We start from the raw sequence: 20,707 nt of genomic DNA, 5'->3' as shown, positions 1-20,707 counted from the left end.
TAATGCTTAGCAATGTACATGGCTTCTCTTAACTTTTAATGTGCTTGAAGCAAAGGACATAAATGCTTTGAGCAAACTGCATTCAGTTTAGTCTGAACTCAGTAGTTTTGTCCGCTGAGTGGTAAAACATCCTATTTATATTCATTCCCTGGTAATAACTGGTGCCACAGAAGTGTTCTGTGGTGTTTTTTAATAACCTTTTGAACACATTCATGGAAGAGAGCAGAGAAGTTTCTTGTGGATTCAGATCCTGTGCTAGGATAAAGGCTTGTTTAAAAGACTAGACATGGATGAACTGGGCTTACAGGCCACTTCCGAGAGGGATTTAATAGAGTGCACAAGTTCATACTGGCAACAGTTGCATTTTGGATAGTTCTGTGATGTGAGATTGTATAACTGTGGAAAAATGACTCTGATGTTAATTTGGGAAGGAGCAGCTTCTGCTAGTTTACAATGCTTTTGTTTCATGACCAGTTTTCTTCTGCTTTGCCTTTATGAGGAGGAGAAATAAAAATCAATAGCTGAGGACTTCTACACTGCATGGCAAGAAAAGGAGGCACTAAGATTTGATACAGAAAATCCCATTAATGACACACCAAAGGGAATGTCCAAACAGTCCATGTTTAGTGAACAGTAAAATAGCTAGAAAGGATCAGACAGTGGTATTATGTCCTTGGTTTTTAAATTGAAAGTGCTCTACTAATATGCTGCATGTATGTAATTCTCTAGGGACAATTCTACAGCCCCAGCCTGTGCCTTTTTTTTTTCACTCAGAGAAATATCTATATCAATATAATTGCTTTTGTTGCAGCAAGAGATTCCTGCTGAATAGTTTCTTTCCATGTCTTTCTATATTTTTCTAGGGCTTTAGAAGATTTTCAGTGAACAGGTGTTGTGTACTGTGAAAGTGACTAGGTTAGGGCATTTGTGGGAAGTCAGACCTACAGATTGAATGGTTTTGTGCAGGGATTTAGTGTATCGTAATGACCCTGATGAAGCCATGGCATATGGATCTGCTCATCTGTGGAAAGAAGCTGTGTCCCACTGCAAAGGAAGCAGGTAGGTTTGTTATAAGACATTCAGAAGGCCTAGATTCTAAACTGATGGAAATTTTTGTTATTCTTTGGCAGACTGTGTGATCACAGATTCATGGAATGGTTTGGATTGGAAGAGACCTTAAGATCATCAACTTCCAAGTCTCTGCCATGGCAGAGGCACCTGTTACTATATACCAGGTTGATCACAGCCCCATCCAACCTGACCTTGGACACTTCCAGGGATATCCACGACTTCTCTGGGCAACCTTTTCCAGTACCTCATCACCTTCGTAGTAAAGAATTTCCTCCTGATATCTAATCTAAACCTGACTTTGTTCAGTGTAAAGTCATCATCCCCTTGTCCTAACACCACATACACATGTGAAAAGGCCCTCTCCAACTCTTTTGTAGACCCCTTTAGGTAGTGGGCTGCTTCTGGATATCTCCCTTGGAGCCTTCTTTTCTCCAGGCGAAATACTCTCAGATTCTCTCAGCACAGGGGAGGTGCTCCAGCCCTCTGATCCTCTTTGTAGCCCTCTGGACTCACTCCAACAGGTCCCTGCTCTTCTGATGGGAGCCCCAGAGCTGCATGCAGTAGTCCAGGTGGGGTCTCAGGAGAGTCATGTAGAGGAGGAGAATCATGTCTCTCAACTCACTGTATGCATGTCATTTTTTTTGTCAGATGCCTCCTTTTCTACCCTTCATTTGACTTGTTTATTTGGGTGATATAACTATTAAATTCTCTGTTGTCTGGACAACAGCTTGTTGTTGACAACCTTGATGTTAGCCTGTAAGCATTGCTGTAACATATGCAGCCAATTTACAGAGAAGTAATGGCAAGAAGATAAAAGAAGAGGAAAAAATCTTAATGCAAAAATACATGAAAGAGCAAGACACCATTGTCTATGCATGTGTCGGAAAACCAAGGTTTCTGTATGTTAAGTTAAAAGTTTTCTTATTAATATCTGGAATTTCAAAGGGTATCCTGATATAATGTCCAAGGCTTCGTGCTGAGAAAATGGCAAAGCTGGATTTTTTCCTAAAAGTAGTATTGGTTGATTCTGTAAGTAAACATATTCCTTTTGCTGCAGTGGTATAATTCTTTGTATCTACTTTGCTTGTATGGAAAATAGTTTTTAACTCCATAATGATAATAGTGATGCACAATGCCTGATCAGGACAAAAAGTTGAAGAGTACAGAAAAAGCAATAGAAAAAAGCCTCCTGAGAGCTCTATGAGGTATGGTGGTATCTAACATTTTACTTTGAACTTCAGCAGGACTTGTGTGGAATTTACACTGGCTGCCAAAGCAGAATGCTTTAATTTGAAGTGCAGTATAAACATGACAACTGTTACTCTGGTCACAAAGTTTATTTACACCTTTGTTGATTTAAGGCATTCTGGAGAAGCTGTAAATTCTTCTGTATGTAAAATGTGGACACCAGGCAACACTAGAAAACTTTATTTTCTGTCAGTAGCATTGTTGCTTATTGTCTTTCTTTACACTTATGGAAATACTTTTATGTAACTATTAACACATGCTGTTGTGGTTTTTTGTGGTTTTTTTTCCTAGCGATTATTGTGATCTAAAAAGGTTTCAGTCTCTCTTAAGTGTTCAGTGAAGGAACCAACAGGTATTTTTCAATATCTGTTATTAAATGTGCTTTAGAATTATAATTAATGGTTATTATGGTTTCTGGCATATGTTTAGAACATTGTGTACTATACTGACTAAAGCATGTTAGCAAAATCTTGAGTAGTGGATGTCTTTCTTCTTGTCTCTTTCTCTTTTTTCTTGGCAACATTATACCTGTGTGGGACAAATCACATTTAGAATAGGTAAAAGAGTGAAACTTTCCATTCTACTATACCATTTTTTTTTTAATTTTAATAGGAAAATTCTTTATTTTGTATCTTGAGCAAGTTTCATCAGCTATTGTTGCATATATTAAAGTAGCCTAGCAAATTGTTTTTCCTCTGTGCCCTTTCTCAATGTCACACGAAGGTAGACTTAAAGATGTGTGAGTAACAGCATGGGGGAGAGTGGTAAAGAATATAAAATAAGATCAGCATTTTAACCATAAACAGTTTGTCTTTGAAGAAAAACACTTCAACTAAAAATATCCAGGGCTTAAATACCAACTTACAGGAGAAAGTCAAATCTCCTTCACCTCAACTCACTTAGTGAAACTTGTATTTGCCATTTGAAGCAAAGAAAACCAATAGATGATGATGGGTGTGAGTCTTTGGAATCACAGAACATTTTCTCCCTTTCAATTCTGTAAAAAGATATGACAAAATGACTAAAGCATTCATCCATGTGAGGTAGAAGTTATGCACTTTCTACCTGGTTAGAGGCCTGGAATTGCTTCTAAGCAGAAAGCTGAAACATGTGAGTTGTACAGCCTGAAAGAATGTGAAGGCTGTGCAATTGTGGAATTGGGACAGGTAGGAAACACAGATAATGAGCATGTGTTGCAGATTTTGTGGGCTTTGCTAGCATAAATTTAAATAGGCACCATTCTTCACCTTTTACTTAGCTCTCTGTACTTGTTTTTCAGTCTTGCTTTTCATCAGTTTTCTACCACGTCAGTTTTGTTTTCCACAGGAGGTACGTGTTTTCTATAATAGCAAATTTTAGGTCCAAAGTTCAAGTCAGAGCTTGAGAAAAGGTACTTTTGCATGATAATATTCTCAGAAAACTTAAAAAGCAGTGTTTGCCTCATGACTATCTCTTCCTTCCTTAGCTTCCAGCTATATACATTGAATGTGGTCAAACCAGTGTGACAAGAACTTGGCAAAATGTCAAAAGCAGTGAACAAATGTCTAATGGTCAATGGCAAGAATCAACAGAAGCTGTTGAGCTTGAAAAATTTAGGTAAAAATAATTAAAAGCTGATGATGACACTCATATCCATGAATATGAGATACCTTTATATATCTAAGGGTATCACCTTGTTGAGGTATTGAAGGCATTTGTATTTTTATGTATGTCTGTTACTTGTACTTTTCCTGTTAATCCAGTATTTGAGATGAGAATTACATACTTTTAATTTTTTAAAACTAATTGTTTATGTTCCTGCCTTTGTAAGTTTCAACCTTTCCCACTCAGCGGAGTGTACTGGTGAGAGTTAAAAAACTCATTTTAAATAGTGATAGTTTCTTTATTTGGAAAAGTTATACCACTCCGACAGTCCCAAATTATGCAGTAGACAGATTGTTAATGTCTGGCAATCTGAAATCGTGTTATTCTGTGATAACTGCTGATACAACATTTCTTAGTTTTTGTTGCTAATGTTAAGTCGTAGCACAGCAAAACTGTCGTATGGCAAGTTAATGTGCAATTCACCATTTTTCTTTTTTTCTTCCTTTCTAGTGTGACCCACAAGAATGAGAGAAATTTTAACAAGCATCCCAAGCGTCAGCTGTTTTAAGATATCTTTACAACTTTAGTTAAGGACAGACTTGCCTGCAGATCAGTATATGAAACACATCCATAACCAAGAAGGGGGGCCACTCTTTCTTACTTTCCATGAAGAAGCAAGATGCATGGATAGTATCCCATATTGTTACAATTACACGCCTTTCTCTGGAAATTACCAGCAGCACTTGTGGTTGTTTTAAATAACCACTTGTGTATTGGCTTTGAAGAGCAATGCCCTGGTTAGTGGGACAGAACAAGGAGGGACTGGGTATATGATAAAACTTGCATAACCAAAATTCTAACTGCTATGTTTTCTTGATCATTCATCTGTACATGATGTCTGTAATCTATGACTTGCTTTTCTAATTTATTTTACTGATTCTATTTGTATTTTATGGACTGCTGCCTTTATAGTGAAAAGCCAATGGTTTCCATAAAATTCAGATGATTGATGGCAGTTGTTTGTGTTTATTTGTATTTCTGTGTTATGTGAGGAAAAAGTACAGGACCTTACAAATATAGAGGGGATAGAGAAAGATATTTTCAGGGAAAAGAAGATATATTTTTCAGGATTTTTTACTATATTTCTTTGCAGTGTATTGTATTTTCCTTTTTTTAAGCCCAAATACATGTTCTCAAAAATGTACAGAAGTTTAAAGATGGCATCCTAGAGCATTTAAAGTTATTAATATATAACTACTAGAGGAATCTAAACCACATAGTTTACTTAGACCTTTATTCAGAACCAGCTGGAGAACTAGGGGTCTCTTCTTTGGTTATCTAAATGACAGTGAGTTTAAAACAGATTATTTCAGTGATTTTTAAATCTGGTACCTCTTTTTGCATGGGAACTCAGTACTCGCCAGTGGGAGGTCAGTGGCTCAGCTTCATTTGCAAGAAATCCAAGAATAGCTTACATTGTGATTTTCCTAGTTCTGTTTATACATTCTGACATATTTGGCTTATATTTTGGTTTTCTTTGGTGGTTCTTTGTGATAGCGATATGGCAAAACATGCCTCATGTATTAAGAATGAAAGCACCCAGGCAAGGTTGATGAAACAAGCATAAGTTAGTAGATATGTAGATAAGCTGGAATATACCCTGGTGTGTCTAGTAGTGTGTATTGTAAATGTAACTGTAGCAGAAGGGGCTCTCAAATGTTAATTAGGCTCATATCCATGGTAATGGATATTACCATGTCCACCATGGTAATATCTTCAGGCCACTTTAAACTCTGACCTACAAATTTTGCACACAGGTATATGGTTGCTGTTTTCTTTCCATGAAAGTTTTGTGCTCTTCTGAAGTGGCCAATTATGGAATCATAATGAAAAATGGTATTACTTTGGGCAGAATATTGGCATAAAAGGGCTGAGAGTTTGTTAGTATCTATTTGTAAAACATTTATTTTTATAAAAGTATTTTTAGCTATTGGCGTCATTCCCAACTGCAAATGATGAAATGGGGAGAGAACTGCCATGACCCGTACACTTTTTCTGTTTCCAAGAAACCTATCCAAACAAATTTTGTCCTCTCAGTTAAAACAACAACAAAAAACCACATGGCAAAGATGTCTAATTTTAGGTTTATTTTAAATAGGGAAATGGGGATATATACTTTCAACAGGCAATGGAAATAGTGATTCCATTGCTGGCATTTTATGTGGGATTACTGCCCCTGGACACTTTCTGCAAACCTGATTTGTATTTTCTGCCATGTCTTATGCTGGTGAATCATATGGAGAAATATAAAGGAGGAAGTTCTATATGGAAATACAATCCTATTTCAAGAACACTTAAACTAAACAACAATTTATTTCCAACATAATAGAATTAGAGCTTTTAAAAGCCAGGATAGATTATGATAATTCAAAAGAATATTTTAAATACAGCTATTTTTACTTCTGTAGCACTCATATTTTTGCATAAGTGTATTTTGTGCACTGAAGTTTGCTCTGTGGTTTCTCATTTACTTTGCTCTTTTGGGCCTCAATTCAACCACAAAAAGTTTATATCGAAGTGCAGTTAGTTTGTTCTTAGAGATGAGTATGTACTTTCCCCTCATCAGTCCAGTGATAATAAGTGATGGCTGGTAATGCTCATATAATGTAATAAATTTATTTATAGCTGCTACTGTGTTTGAATATAAATGGTATTAAAATTTCTGTGGTATAGTATGTTGAACAGTTTTTGTAGCTCACTAATCATCTAGTCAAGTGATCCTGAATCAAGCTGCTTTATTTGAGTATTTAAACACTTTTACATTGCATTTGGTTTATATTTTGAATATTTAATTTAGAAGCAATGGGTTAGTCAAGCTCCGTCCATCCATTTTCTTAGAGTATTAATCTGCCTGAGATTATTAATAAGGGATCCATGCTACCAGGTCAGTTTTTCAAAATATTGTTTCTTGCTTGGATAAGGGGATGCATGTAAGTGTCATGTGCACGAGTTGTGTTGGTGTTTGTGTGTAAAAACGTTTGTTCTTATGAATGCACATGTACATATATGTATCTATATATCTATATATGAGGATAGGAATTGCAAATAAACAGATTTCAAGAGTGGTTTTACACCATTGCTGCATAACTTGCTCAATTTCTGTTATTTCTTATGTCATGTCTGTTGTTGCTGACTCTAGCAAAGAAACTGTAAATCTCCATAACAGATGGCTTGGTCATTGCTCTGAGCCCTAGACTTGGTATTTGACTTTATCATAAAGATATGTAAAATTCCTATAATATAGTTACTGAAGGAAAAAGAACTTTTAACATTTCACCTCTTGTGTTTTTATTTATCTACTTGTGATAAGTAATTCTGAACTATTTTTGGTGGTTTTTTTTTTTTTTAATTTTCCTGTAGGAAATGCTCCACAGTCTGGGTGGAATATTCCTCGTAGTACCTTTGTTCATTATGTTGCCTGTCAGTTTATTATTATTAGAATGATATAGACTGTAAAAAGCAGTGTACAGATCTTTTGGTTTATAGAAAGAAGTAAGTCTGTTTCTCTGTTTTCACTAGTTTTCAAAACAACTGTCCTATACTTCAGCTGCATTTATCTAGGACTTGTAGTTAGGAGACTAAAATGCCTCCTGAAGTGGGAGAAGAATTAGAAAAATCAACATTTCTTTTGGTTCAGTCAAAAGAAACTGTAGACTTTTGAAGGGAGATGAGGAAAGTCACCCTGCACTGCAGCAAATGACTTTGCAAAGGGAAAAGCAAACTGATGAAATAAATGTGGGTTTTTTTTTAAATATCCAAGCAGGTTTAAACCTTAGGACTACACATAATATTGCATTACAGAATATTTTTTCATGAAACAGATGCACCACCTACAGGCTCTACCTGTGTAGAACAGTCTAGGTTTATGAAGTCTGCAAACTTTTTTTCCTAATGGTATCCTTTATTTTTTCTCCCCTACTTGTAGTACATGGAAACAGCAGCAAATCATTATCTTAATTACAGAGAAGAGCAGCAGCAGCTTGTTTTTCTACATAAGTAATATTTATTTAAGAAATTAGTATAATTTTATGCATTGAAATGAAAGAGTAAATTGAGCTAGTTATGGTTCAAATAATTTATAGTGGTTTACTCTGTTATCTGATTGATAAAATAAAAATATTAGTGAGAAAGAGTCAATGTGTGTCTTCCTTTGTTCCACAGATATTTTCCAAAAGCTTTCTGCTGTTAGAAATCAAAGAGTGAGTGCTGTTAGAACTCAACGAATGAGTTTTAGCAAGTGGAGCACATAAAGTAAGTGCTTTATAAAATTGCTAGTTTTGTTTAATTAGCTACTTAATAGAATAACACATGCTTTTCAGATTTGACCTAGGTGTGACTAAGTTTCTTACCTTGTCAGGCTTGTAAGGTAAAATAATCTGTTTTACAGATGTATTAATAGTATCATAAAAATAAGTTCTTCTCTGTAACTTAATTGGTCTGATGTATGATTATTGGCTGTTTGAGATAAACAGATTGCAAACATTTGGACTAAACATTTGTTCATATAAAAAGTAGCATTCATGTATACACTGTCCTGAGCTACATGTTACTATGATTCAAATAGTTTTGTATACTTTTAAAATGTAAACATATTTAAAAATTTTCTTGCACAAATTTCTGATGTGGTTTTTTACTTGCAAAATATTCTGTGTCTAAATATTCTGTATCAACTCAGACATCCCTTGCTATACATTACCATCAGTCTAAGAATCTGTGCTTGACTATTGCTGGTTTGTGGCTAAACTAAGATACAGTTGAGATCCAAATTAGTATAACTAGGTTTTCATGATTCTATCATGCTGCAGAAAAACAATGGCAATTGTAATCATATAGTATCAGTCAACCTATTTTTAGAGAATCTAGACAAATATGGAGTTTACTTTATTAATCATGAGCAGAAATACAGGCAGGGCTGTATTATTATGCTGTTTAAATATAAGCTGAATATTAACTTTTTACTTAAGGAGGCCTAATTTCAAGTTCTGAAATGTTACACAAACACAAGTTTTTACAGTGGTGTAATAGAGATGCTTTAGCATTCAAAGAGATACTAATTGTAGTTTGAGAAGAAACATCCTTGCTTGTCCTAATGAGTATTGTACTGTATTCTAAGATTTTAGGTGTATATTTAAATGTACTTTAAATGTATCTAAGACTATTAACATATTGTGTAAGGATCTGGTATCTTAATTTTTACTTTTCAATGAATATTTATATTTGTGTTTGAGTTTTAAAATAAAACAATATATTTTATCTTTACACAGAATCATACATTCACTTAGCTTGTTTCAATTTTTTTCCAGACCCTAGTAAATTTGTTATCTGCCACAGACATCCATAAGTTTTTTGGTGCTCTTCTTTCCCTGACTAGCTCAGCGGAATGGTAAGTTCAACTTAATGTGCTATAATTTTGTTAATTCTCTTGACTCAATATTAAAACTACTTTTAATGAGGAAAACTTAAATGTTTTTAGTTTTCTATTGAAGCAGTAGAAACTAAATAGAAACATTGGTCCTGGCAGCAGACTTCTTGTTCATGTGGATGGCTCTGCAAGACTGGAATCACAGAATCTGTCTTTGCAGTCCTCATCCAGGATTCTGGAATTCCTACTGACTTCCTACATATAAAAATCTTTTGTTCTCATCTTAATATAACAGTGCCTCAAAATAATCTGGTAGAATATTGTTCAGTGTGGTAAATTATGAACTCATACAGCTAAATCCATGTATATGTGCCCTCTTCTTATTAATTAGTGGTTAAATAAAGATAAAAAGGGGAAAAAATAGCAAAAAGGGGGTCAGAGTAACTTTCATCTATAATGGTATTATAGGAGAAAAACTGCTATTATTGATCTGCTGTCTCCCAGACTTCCCAAAACTCTGATTCAGTTTAATTTGTTTTTAATGTCTGTGTTAATTTAAATGATGTTATACATACATTTTCAACTTCCATTTAACTTTCTTCATTGAATGTAATGTAGGATTTTGTGTTATATTTGGACTGGGCAAGAAAGAGTTTGGAGTATATTACAAACGTTCATAGAAATTGTGATTGTTTTTAAAAATGTACTCCGTTTTCTTAATTACCACTAAGACACAAAATATAATTGTGTCCTTATTTTTGCGCATCCACATTTACTTTTATTTTGTATTGGGAAAACTGGAAAATTGTTGCGCTGTTTCTCTTGACCCAGCACATATTTGTGGCTTTAAGTGCTTGTGTGCACAATTTGATATTATTACTTAAGACTTGGGGAAAAAAAAAATCATCAAAAGAAGGAGGCTAAAGAGCAATGTGAGTTTTTTCATATAATTTCCTCTGATATAAATGCCAGGAATAATCAATTTGTAGTCCAGAATGTAGGGAGATGATAAGCGAGATTGCTGAGAACTTGTTGGTGATATTACATGAACATGATTTTCTCTCTAACAGGTGAGACTTTGTGGATTAATTATGTTAAAATAAATCTTGACTTTTTTGTTTAGGGATGCGTGTATTTAGGGGAATTATAAAATGTGCCACTTGAATATACCCAAGGTCAAATTCTTATTATACTTGTGTATTTTCAGTCATATACTGATGCAGCCAAATCTTTTCCAGCAGTTCCTTTGTAATCCATTTCTCTCTGCACTGATGGCCTCCAGTGCAGATGAGTTGCAATGTTATCATAAAGTGAGAGCAGTCACTTTTCTGGGTGCATCTCTTTGTTGCTCCTGGCAGACCTGAGTGGTTAGATGGAAAGCATGCTGAGCCCTGACAGTACCTGGGATCCCCAATATAAATTAGTAAAATTGCAAGACCTAGAGCTGCTGTAGTTTATGCCAGAGGCTGAATCAGATCCCACATCCTCTATATTAGAAAATCATCAATGTTCCTTCAATTATTTAATCATCTCAGTTAAGACTGATAGCAAAGCATTACTGAATTTCAGTGAGAAGCAGAAAGACTTTCAAATTTGGTAATATATCACTTATCACCTTTAAAATTCTTAAAAGGTTTTTAAAATTTCATGCTTAACTATTTCACACATATAAGGTCACTTATATGTGACTAAAATTAGAAAAATTAATATATGAAAAGGTTTTGTTTAGTTTCTGGGTTTGAAAATTCTGGGTTATATGTCAATCAAAAGTTAGATGGAAGAGTTAGAATTTGAATGTAGACAGGAAGATGAAGTTCAATGCCAGTTAAGGATTATTTTAAATTCAGATATGAATCTGAATTCACATGTTTCATTAAACACAGATGGAGCTTTTTTGCTTTAAGTGGAATTGGATATCCTTAACCATATTTTCTATGAGAAGTCCACCTTCATTGCAGTTAATGAAAGTCTTATATAAACCTTTTAAGGTATACACCCAACCACTTTCTAAATATAATATTCAAACTATACTAGAGAAGAATTATGCATTTTTGTATTATCTGTGGAACTAGGCTATGCGAGTTCCACAGATGAACTCTACAAGCTCATGCAGTCAGTGCTATTTGTACTATTAATGCCATTAATAAGAAGATGATAGCACAGATGACTGCAGCCCACCTGGCCACCTCCCATCCTGGCTGGGTATGCCTGGTTGCTTCTGCTAGCAGCTGAACTCTATGTAAATATGATTTCATCCCATTGTGAAAGTTTGGACCATTGTCTTATTTTGTCTTTTAAACAATGACTTTAACTGGGTTGCAGTGACTTTAAGTTGTTTTCTTTAACTTCTTTTTTTTTTTCATATGAGATCTCTGTTCTTTTTTAAACTTCCTGTGTTTATTTCCCTTTTCTAACTGACAATACAAAGTAATGATGGAGCTATTGTTGAAATTTCTTGCTGATTTTTTTAGGTTCACAGCAGAGTTGCTATGACTCCTTTGTGCAGAGCCATGAGTCAAAGAGAAAATAAAATGTATGAAGGAGTTGCAGTCATGCTCAATTTGCTCCATTCTGATCACATCAAACTTCTATGGAGTATAGTTTTTAATCTGGTACAGGTTTGTGAAGATTCTGAGACTAATGTGGAAATTTGGATCTGGGGTAGAATCAAGCAGCTCCTTCATATGTTACAGGAGTAGGTTTTCAGTCCTCAGCATCATGGCAATTGTACAAGACTGTTTGTTCTTTTAAGATATATTTGACCAAGCCCTGTTTCATCAAATAGCATCTTTGGCTTGTTCAGTTGTATGTGATACCAGCAAAATTTAAAAGACTATTTAGAACATAATGAATAATCAATATTTTTTCCAGCCTTTCATTTTTCATATCATAAGGCATTTTTCATATTTTTAGTGTATAAACTAAATAATGAATAAGTAATAAATATGGCATTACTGTCGATTTAGTTTTTCTATTAATCAGACACCTATTTAGTGAGCTAGAATTGTGAATATTGATGAACATGATAAAGGAATTTTCTGTTTAAAGGTTTGTTTGCTTTTTCAAAGTGTATTAGCTAATTTAGTGAAAACATACAAATTTTCAGAACTTTCAGAATGGTTAACAAAGACATATTAAGCCATTTTTAACACTGCTACTTGATTTTTTTTTACTTTTTCTTTCAGGGAAAGGCTCATCTGAGCCTTATATCAAACTCTTCAGCTGGAAGTTTATCTAGTGCAAATGCAGCAGGGACAATCCAGTATCATCATTTATCAGATGAGCTAAGTCCTGATGGGATACAAGAAAATACTTTCTCACTTAAAGCAAGTAGGTTTATAAGGTCTAATACTCTATTATGTCTTTACATACTCTTGTGCAAAAGGATTCAAAATATTACAAATTTGTAAATACTTACACCTGCTTTAGGAAGTAAGAGCATCAAATCTGATTTGTTGATTTTCAAATAAATGTGATACCAGCAGTTATTTTCAAAAAATACGCTTTTGTTAGAAGGAAGCAAAGCATAAAGTATTAAGTATCTGGGAATCATATGTATTTCTTCACCTGTAAAAACAGTGACAAAAAATTTATTTAGTTGGTTAGTTTTGTGTTTAGCATGAAATTATTTTTATTTGATCATATATTTCTTCACTATTTAAATTTCCTATGATAGATCAATACGAATCATATGATTTCAAAGTGGTATTTTAATGACTTCTAGTCAGGTGAGGATTCATTTTTAGTTATGGAGCAAATTCCTTTTGGAGGAGATTTCTCAATAGAGTCAAATGGCCCTAAATGTTACTTATGAATTTTTATTCTAGCTTGTTGTGCTGCAGTCACTGAACTGGTGCTCAATGAGACTACTGCTTTCCAGACTGTACAGGTAGGAAGATTTTATTCAGTTAAGTAAGGCATTATAGTTTATAATTTCACTTAATTGTTGTTCTTTGTTATCATAATTTAAGAGATTTGAAATATGCCTGTCTATAACTTTAGTACTTCTGTTTCTTTATCATTTTACACACAGAGATATAGACACAAAGGTTATCAACATAGGTGTCTGGAAGAATAAACAGCTTTATTCAGACATGGTTCATTTTGGTATCTCTTACCATGCTTTTGTCATATTCAAAATAGGATAGTAAATAAAAGTAATCACAGAATAAACTGAGAAATGCAAATTCTGAATTTCTTGACATTTAGTACAAAAAACTATGCAGCTGAAAATTGACGTGTTGCTGTTTCACAAACTATTTCTCTTTTCATAAGAGTGTGGTATTTCTGAGAGAACTTCCTGGCATTCTATCTTCAGGGATAAGCCATTCTTAAAATCCCTGGTTGTATTCCAGATCTAGTCAAAGATATAAATATTAAGGGCATTAATATCAGCCAAAAGCTGTTAAACTCTCAATGTTAAATCAAAGTCTTCAAATTAGCTTAAAACCCAACTAGAGGTATTCTTGGAGAAACTGAGAGACTAAGAACCTTAAATATGAACAGGAAAGAAGTTTGTGTATATTTCAAAACCATTGGTTAAGAGAAAATAAATGAAAGTAAGTATAGAAAAAAAATTATTTTTGTGCACCAGAATTGTTAATAAACTGTACTGAATTAGACAACTTTTATCTAAACAATATAATGATATATTTTAGGCTGAGTCTGATTTCAATAAAATAAAATATCACTTGTTTAAATTAAATGGTTTAACAGAGGGGTTTTCTGCATTGCCCCAGCAGTGCATGGTAACTGTTGTGTCAGTAAATCACTTAAAAATTGATAGTACAATATGCAGAGCTGGAAAAGGTGGTTCAGACTTAACTTCTTCTGCTCTTTATGTTAAAAGACACCAATCTCTCCATTTGTGTAAGCACCAGGCAACATCCCCCTTTTCAGGGCATAGCCACAAGCGTGTTCATTTTCATTGGAGTTCCACCCTACAATATCACTGTAGTAATTTTAAATCCTACCTCTTTCTTTTTGCTAATATAACTTTGAGAGTTGCATAGTGAGCAAGGTGAAGCATCTCACTTGGGTCAAAAACAGAGGAAAAAGGTGTACAGCATTTTCAGTTATATGCCAAGGAGGTCAATCTGAGTAACCTGTAAAGGTGTATATCATTGGTGCCAAAGGGATCTTGGGAACTTTTGCTTCTGCTGTAGCTGCTCTCTGTCTGTCTGTCCTCCATCCTGGTCACAGCCTGGGCAGCAGTCTGCAGTAATTCTGGTAGCAGACAGACTGTGTTTGACTCAATGGCTCCACTTAAGCGTAACCATGGTCTAAACTTAATTCTACCTTCATGAGCAGTAGAAGGAAACATCAGGAACTGCAGAAGGGCCTCTGCAGAGCTGATACATATTCCCTTCAAGTCTGCTAAAGAGGAGAGTAGTCTCCACCAGGGACCTTGTCAAGTAACTGGGGGCAGTACTCCAACTAAATCTACCAGTGCCCATCTATCACACCTACGAAGTGGATAGAGTAGTGGAGGATACATGGTTGCATGAAAATGGAAGCTGAATTCAGTGTGGTTTTCACAAAATCCTGAAAGCATGAACAGACTTCTCAGGCTATTGCTTTTGGTGTTTCTCCAATTTATTTTTATTGAGACTTGAATTTTGTTCCTGACAATTCAAAAGATGGTGACAAAAGATCTATTGCTGCAATTTCCTTCACCTATAGAGATAGAAGCATTTCTTCTTTATATGTTCAGAGGCTCTCTTTGTGTTATCAGTTTAAATGTAACAATGATTTAATTCTTATACATGTTAAAGCTTATATTTTAAGTGTGCAACAGGATGTTGAGAACTTGTCCATTGCTATTAGCTTCTGACTTATCTAAACATTGATTTTTATTTGTGGTTTGCATGCAAAGGGACACTACTAATGCTGGCCTTTTTCTGTTTTCAGGCAAATACAATATATACAATAGCAAAGCTAATTTTACCAGACAAAGAAAGGAATGCTGAAAAAACCAGTTTATTACAGGTTACTCCCTTTATTATTGTTGCACAATGAAAGCCACAACAAACCCTGAAAACTTTTTATGAATTAAAGTTTATTTTGAAGTACAGTACAAATAAATCAGATTTTGTAATCCCCTACCCCAAAACAACAAATAGCTCAGGAAGTGAAAGCTAAATAGAGACTCAATTTCTGTTTTGATTTATTTTGTTTCTGGCACCTCATATAGTGTAAAGGAAAGTCAATATTTTTCTTGTGATAGCCTCTATTTTTCAGGCTGTCTAGCATCAGATCTTCTTTATAGAGCCTTGATCTTCATTGAAACTCACCCTAGACTTGACACTCTACTAATATCTGTTCATTTCTGGCACATTTTGCTATGGATGTTAAATAAAATACAAGAAGGCAGCATATGAAATAGAGAAAATTTAAGTGTAGAATAAATATAGGTCAAATAAGCATAGAATGACTCTTGGTTTTGCATGTCACTACTCCCATAAATGTACTGGTTTGAGTCAACTTAGCCTAAAGGTTATCAGTTTTATAATGCACTTCATCTTAAGGATAAGATAAATACAAGCCTTCCTGGAGGGTAGGTATATGGAACTAATATGCAGTCTAACAAACTGGAGCATATGCTCAGTGTTCTTGCCTCACACTGCTGTAAGGAGCTTAATTTGTGCCCAATGAGATTTTTAGATTCCAGCAGAATGTGAGGGAAATAACTCACAAGAGCTACTAAGCAGCTGTAGTTGGGTTTAACATGAGGCCATATGAATTAATAATGGACTTAACGATCACGTATGAAAACTAGGTCTCTTTTGGACAAGAAGTGTATTTGTATGAAACCTTGTTCAGCTTCTCACACTGCTACCTGTATTGCTTTTAAAAATGTTACTGGTGTGAAATACAGTTGCAGCTTTGGAATATCCTGTTTGAGTTTTACAGATATTTTTCTTAGAATACTTGCAATGCTGGTGTGGTTTCTCTACTGCCCCATTGTGTGTGTTTTCAATGATGAAATTTTCAGTTTCTTTCTGCCACGCTACCTTAGTGATCTTAATTCATGACTATTTTTGTTTGCTTGGCTATAAATGTGCCATATCATTGAGTCTTGACAAACAGAGGTAAGGATGAGTTGCATCAAAGCATACATATTAACCACCTGCCAGTAGCTGTTTTAAAGAACTTTGTACTGGAACTAAGGTCTATGAAGAAGCTGAGATACATAAATTTGGGGAAAAAATTGAGTAATTTCTTATTTTCTGTCCCTGTTAGAATTTATGGTATCCCACACTGCATTTTTCAGAAAATTGCTTTTTTTCAGAAAATTGCAACAGTACAAACCCACTGATTACCATTACCTTTTTCAGCATTGGAGAAGAAAGCAGGTCTCAAGTCTTGAGCTATCTGCAGATGAAAAGAGATTATCAAGATTCAGGTATGCCTAAATGTGCTGTAGCTATTGTCACCACTTTTTTTAAAATTCACTTTTCCCCTCTAAATGTCCTTGTGTACTTTTAAAATGCTGGAGAAACTTAATATGTTTTTATTCCATTTGTTATCAGGTTAATAAGATATTCTGTCATTTAAATACAAAGTTTGACAGTGTGTAAGGTATCAAGGGGACTCTTTGTTGTTTATCAGTGGCTTTTCCACATGTGTCAGGAATCTCTCATTAACTGAAATGCTTTTCCTACTGTAGTAATATGTTTTCAGAGCCCTGAGATTTCTCTTCAGTATGGAAAGAAATCAACATATTTTTGAAAGGTATTTTAACCATATGTTTTGTGAAACTCTTTTAGGATAGCTATCAAAAGTCCAGCCAGAAAGAAATATTTTCTAAATGCCATTTATTTTGTAGTGGGCAGTTTTTGTTATATCCACAGCTACAGATAGTTATCCCTGCATTGCATCCAGTGCCAGCCTGCCAGATTAGGTGTTCAGTATTGGGACTCCTGTTGTGTGCGTGCCAGACAACCTACCTCTGTGTGGGCTCCTTCTCCCCCCATCAATCAACCTTTTATATATGTTGAGAACAGATTTAGCACTGCTGGCAATAAACATACTTTTAAGATTAGCACATGCAATTCACAGCCCTGGACAGTAGCAATTAACTGGAAGTAGATAATTTTTTCCTTTGAGCCCTCTACTCCTTCACCATGGGTCTGACGTTGCATCACGCTATTTTACTTAGGAGTGTTACTGAAAGGTTTGGATCAATAAGGACAAAATGGTTTCCATCAATTACATATTTTTACTAATAAGATATGACCATTTCATCAGGTTGGCTACAAAGGCCATATGAAATCTTACAGTGAGATTTGTGGCATTAGAATAGTAATCAGAGTGTCTAGGAGGTCTGCCTGTCAGTACTGTTCTTGTATGTTTTTATTATGTATCATAAATTACTAAAATTCTATAGATGACTTTTGTGTTATGTTTAAAAAGTGGATATTGTACTGAAAGTGCCTCAGTTTATAATGAATTTTCATGGTTGGCGACAAATTTTTGAAGAATCTGGACTAATTTACTGTCTTCTGATTTTTCCAAATGCCTAATCTTTTGCATTTCTACTTATTCCAGAAGTTTAAAAAGAAACAAAACTTCAGTCAAACATCTAACTAATAAATCTGACTAATAGATTGTTGCCTCTTTTCTGTTGGCCTTTGCTTTTCTTAGTCCTTTTCATCTTTTAGACTAGGATTCTTGGACAAAAATTCTAAGATGGATGTCATGATTCTTTAAATGCAGACAAATGTTAATCCTATCACTTAGTGCATTGCAAGAAGAAACTCAGATACAGTAATAGCAAGCATAAAAGAAAGCACTGTAAGAAAAAAAGTCAGGTTACTGGAAATTTAGAAAGTGCATTACTTTCAAGACTTATAGCTGTTTGGAGAATTGGCATTTATATTAATACCCAGCCAATGGGGGCTGAAGTCTGACTTTTAAAAGGGGCTTTAACTCCTATGTATGTAGTGTTAGAGGCTTAATATCTTATTGCATTATTGAAAAATAATGGTACTATATAGGAGGTTCTGAAGTAAGTTTTAATAATAAACACTGAAAAGTCTCTGCTGTAGATTAATAGCTCCTGTGTACATTGCTTCTCAAAAATACAAGAAATTTTGCAATTTTCTAGATTTTTCTGTACTGACTTATTTGAAATCCTTATTGATATTGGACATTATGTGCATGATATCAGAGCTTATGAAGGGCTGGTATCAAAGCTAAATTCATTAAAGGTAAGTAAAAACCTTAAACCTTTATAGTTTTAAGTCATATTCTTGCACATTCTTAACACAAGAAAGGCATGAAATATTTTAAATCTATTTATTTGTAATTTAATTTATGACTAGGAGGATATATTGAAGCAAATCACTGAAAGTATTGAGAACATGAATAAGGCACCCACAAAGCATGTAGGAAATCATGCAATTTTAGAGCACATTGGCAGTGGAGTTTTTGGAAGTGTATATAAGGTAAACTTTTGTTTTGCTATTATTTTACAGATTTGAGGGGAAGCTTCATGGAGAGGATCTAATACCTGTTCTAGGTACAACTGTCCTTTGAATTTCAGTTGGGAAATGTAGATGTAAAAAGGCTTTTGAGGATCTGAGCTTGTTGTTAGTGTTTGCTGTGATTTTGTTTGTTCCATGTTGTACTTTTGAGATTGATCAGTGTATCTCTTAGGTTTCCTACCTTACTTTCTCTTAATTCCTTTCCACTAACAGCATTTGTCTATTGCAAAGACTAATAAATCTGAGTAAAACCACAAAAATTCAAGCATATTTCATCTGAAAAGCAACACTGGGCACAGATAATATTGCTTCAAACACAATGCAAGTTCAGAAGTGTACTGCTAACCTGTACTATTGGATTGTAAATCTTCTACTAATCACATCATACACAAAAACAAGCTTTTTTTAATATTCTGTGAGAAAGGTTTGGACTCTGATAACTAATCTCGTAGCCATAATACCAGTCTGATATGCTGGCAGGAGTGTGTCCAATTTGAGCAATAATCTTTCTTCCAGAACTGCTACAAGTTCAAACAGACCTATACCCCTTTAAAATTAAAAAAAAAAAAAAACCAAAAAAAAAGAGAAATAGTATTTGTATTTGTTTATCTATCAGTAAAACTAGATGCAATGTAAACATGTAGCATGCATCATTATTCTTTAAAGATCCAAAGTGTACAACTGAAATGCTAAATAGGTAGAAAAGCTATGGTGAGTAGTAGAGTGAATGATATAGATTATCATTATTTCATAGTTATATATGATATATTATATATATATTATATATTATATATTATATATTATATATTATATATATATTATATATATATGATATATTATATCATAGTTATCTACATATACCTGCCTGCTGAGTGATTATCAGGCAGTGGTTTCCTTATAGTTCTGTGATATAAATTGAGGAAAAAATCGAATAAAAAAGAGTAGAACTAGATTAAGGTGTATCTGTCTGTACAAATAAAATTTTAAAGAGTAAAAATTAACAGCTTTTAAAATACATTTTTACCTCAAATACTCTATTTTAAAATTATTTCTGTATAAATATAATGTTCTATTAATTTCTTTCATGAGATGACAGATTGTCATGGAGTTCATGGAGGGGGTGGCATTGGGAGAACACTTTCAGTCTTTGAAGGAAAAGCAACAAGCTTGCAGAAGACAAAATATGGCATATTTTGGCAAAGGCCTCCTTGGATCCTTCCTTTTGGCAGGATTTTCCTGCATGTAATTCGTCGCACCAAGTTTTTAGGCTAATAAATGTTGAAGTAATGCTTATTATATCAATCACTAATACATAGCTGTGAATTTAATGTGTCTTTATTTAGATTGGAGTTAAGAATCTTTGTGAGGTTCTTTCTGTTTGTTTTTAAGCTTTGTCTAGCTCTTCATTATTTGCATAAAGAGAAAAGGATTGTTCATTGAGATGTCACTGTGAACAATGTCATGTTGGGGGATAAATACAAAGTTACAATGATTAATGCTTGAAGACAATTTCTCAAGATGTACCTGAGAAGCATTTCTTTACTGAAACTCTGCGAAGGTTTCAGATTCCTGGGTGTTGGTTATCATTCTTAGAAGCTAGTAAATTATTGCATTATTATGCTGTTGTGTGAAATCATTGAATCACAGAATGGACTGAACTGAAAGGGACCTCAAATATAATCTATTTTCAACGCCCCCCAGATCAGGTTGCTCACAGTCTCATCCATCTTGACCTTAAACTCTTTCAGGGATGGATGACCTTCTCAGAGGTTCCCTTCCCTTCCTCCACAAGGAAAGCCACTATTAGGTCACCCCAGAACCTTGTATTTTCCAGGCTGAATAAACCAAATTCTCTCAGCCTTTCCTCACGGGATAGGTGCTCCATCCCTCTGAT

General features: G+C 34.3%; 1 protein-coding gene across 1 annotated transcript in view; it reads left to right on the top strand.

Moving 5' to 3' along the window:
- Window positions 1–763: 763 nt before the first annotated feature.
- NEK10 (NIMA related kinase 10) overlaps window positions 764–20,707 on the top strand; it is a 93,673-nt gene continuing 73,729 nt past the window's right edge. The window contains 23 exon segments of the mRNA XM_072924251.1: window positions 764–2,246; window positions 2,249–2,276; window positions 2,611–2,671; window positions 3,785–3,915; window positions 4,414–4,516; window positions 6,764–6,847; window positions 7,324–7,359; window positions 7,889–7,945; window positions 8,097–8,166; window positions 8,198–8,214; window positions 9,267–9,346; window positions 10,315–10,395; window positions 11,797–11,855; window positions 11,858–12,020; window positions 12,528–12,655; window positions 13,153–13,214; window positions 15,236–15,313; window positions 16,995–17,059; window positions 18,435–18,537; window positions 18,652–18,807; window positions 19,910–19,977; window positions 19,979–20,015; window positions 20,203–20,310. Of these exon segments, the coding sequence (XP_072780352.1) occupies window positions 2,204–2,246; window positions 2,249–2,276; window positions 2,611–2,671; window positions 3,785–3,915; window positions 4,414–4,516; window positions 6,764–6,847; window positions 7,324–7,359; window positions 7,889–7,945; window positions 8,097–8,166; window positions 8,198–8,214; window positions 9,267–9,346; window positions 10,315–10,395; window positions 11,797–11,855; window positions 11,858–12,020; window positions 12,528–12,655; window positions 13,153–13,214; window positions 15,236–15,313; window positions 16,995–17,059; window positions 18,435–18,537; window positions 18,652–18,807; window positions 19,910–19,977; window positions 19,979–20,015; window positions 20,203–20,310 (1,818 nt within the window). The 5' untranslated portion in view covers window positions 764–2,203.

The sequence above is a fragment of the Taeniopygia guttata genome, chromosome 2, assembly GCF_048771995.1.
Source record: "Taeniopygia guttata chromosome 2, bTaeGut7.mat, whole genome shotgun sequence".
NCBI lineage: Eukaryota > Metazoa > Chordata > Aves > Passeriformes > Estrildidae > Taeniopygia > Taeniopygia guttata.
The sequence above is the reverse complement of the archived record's forward strand: the minus strand, read 5'-3'. Positions and strand labels throughout refer to the sequence as shown.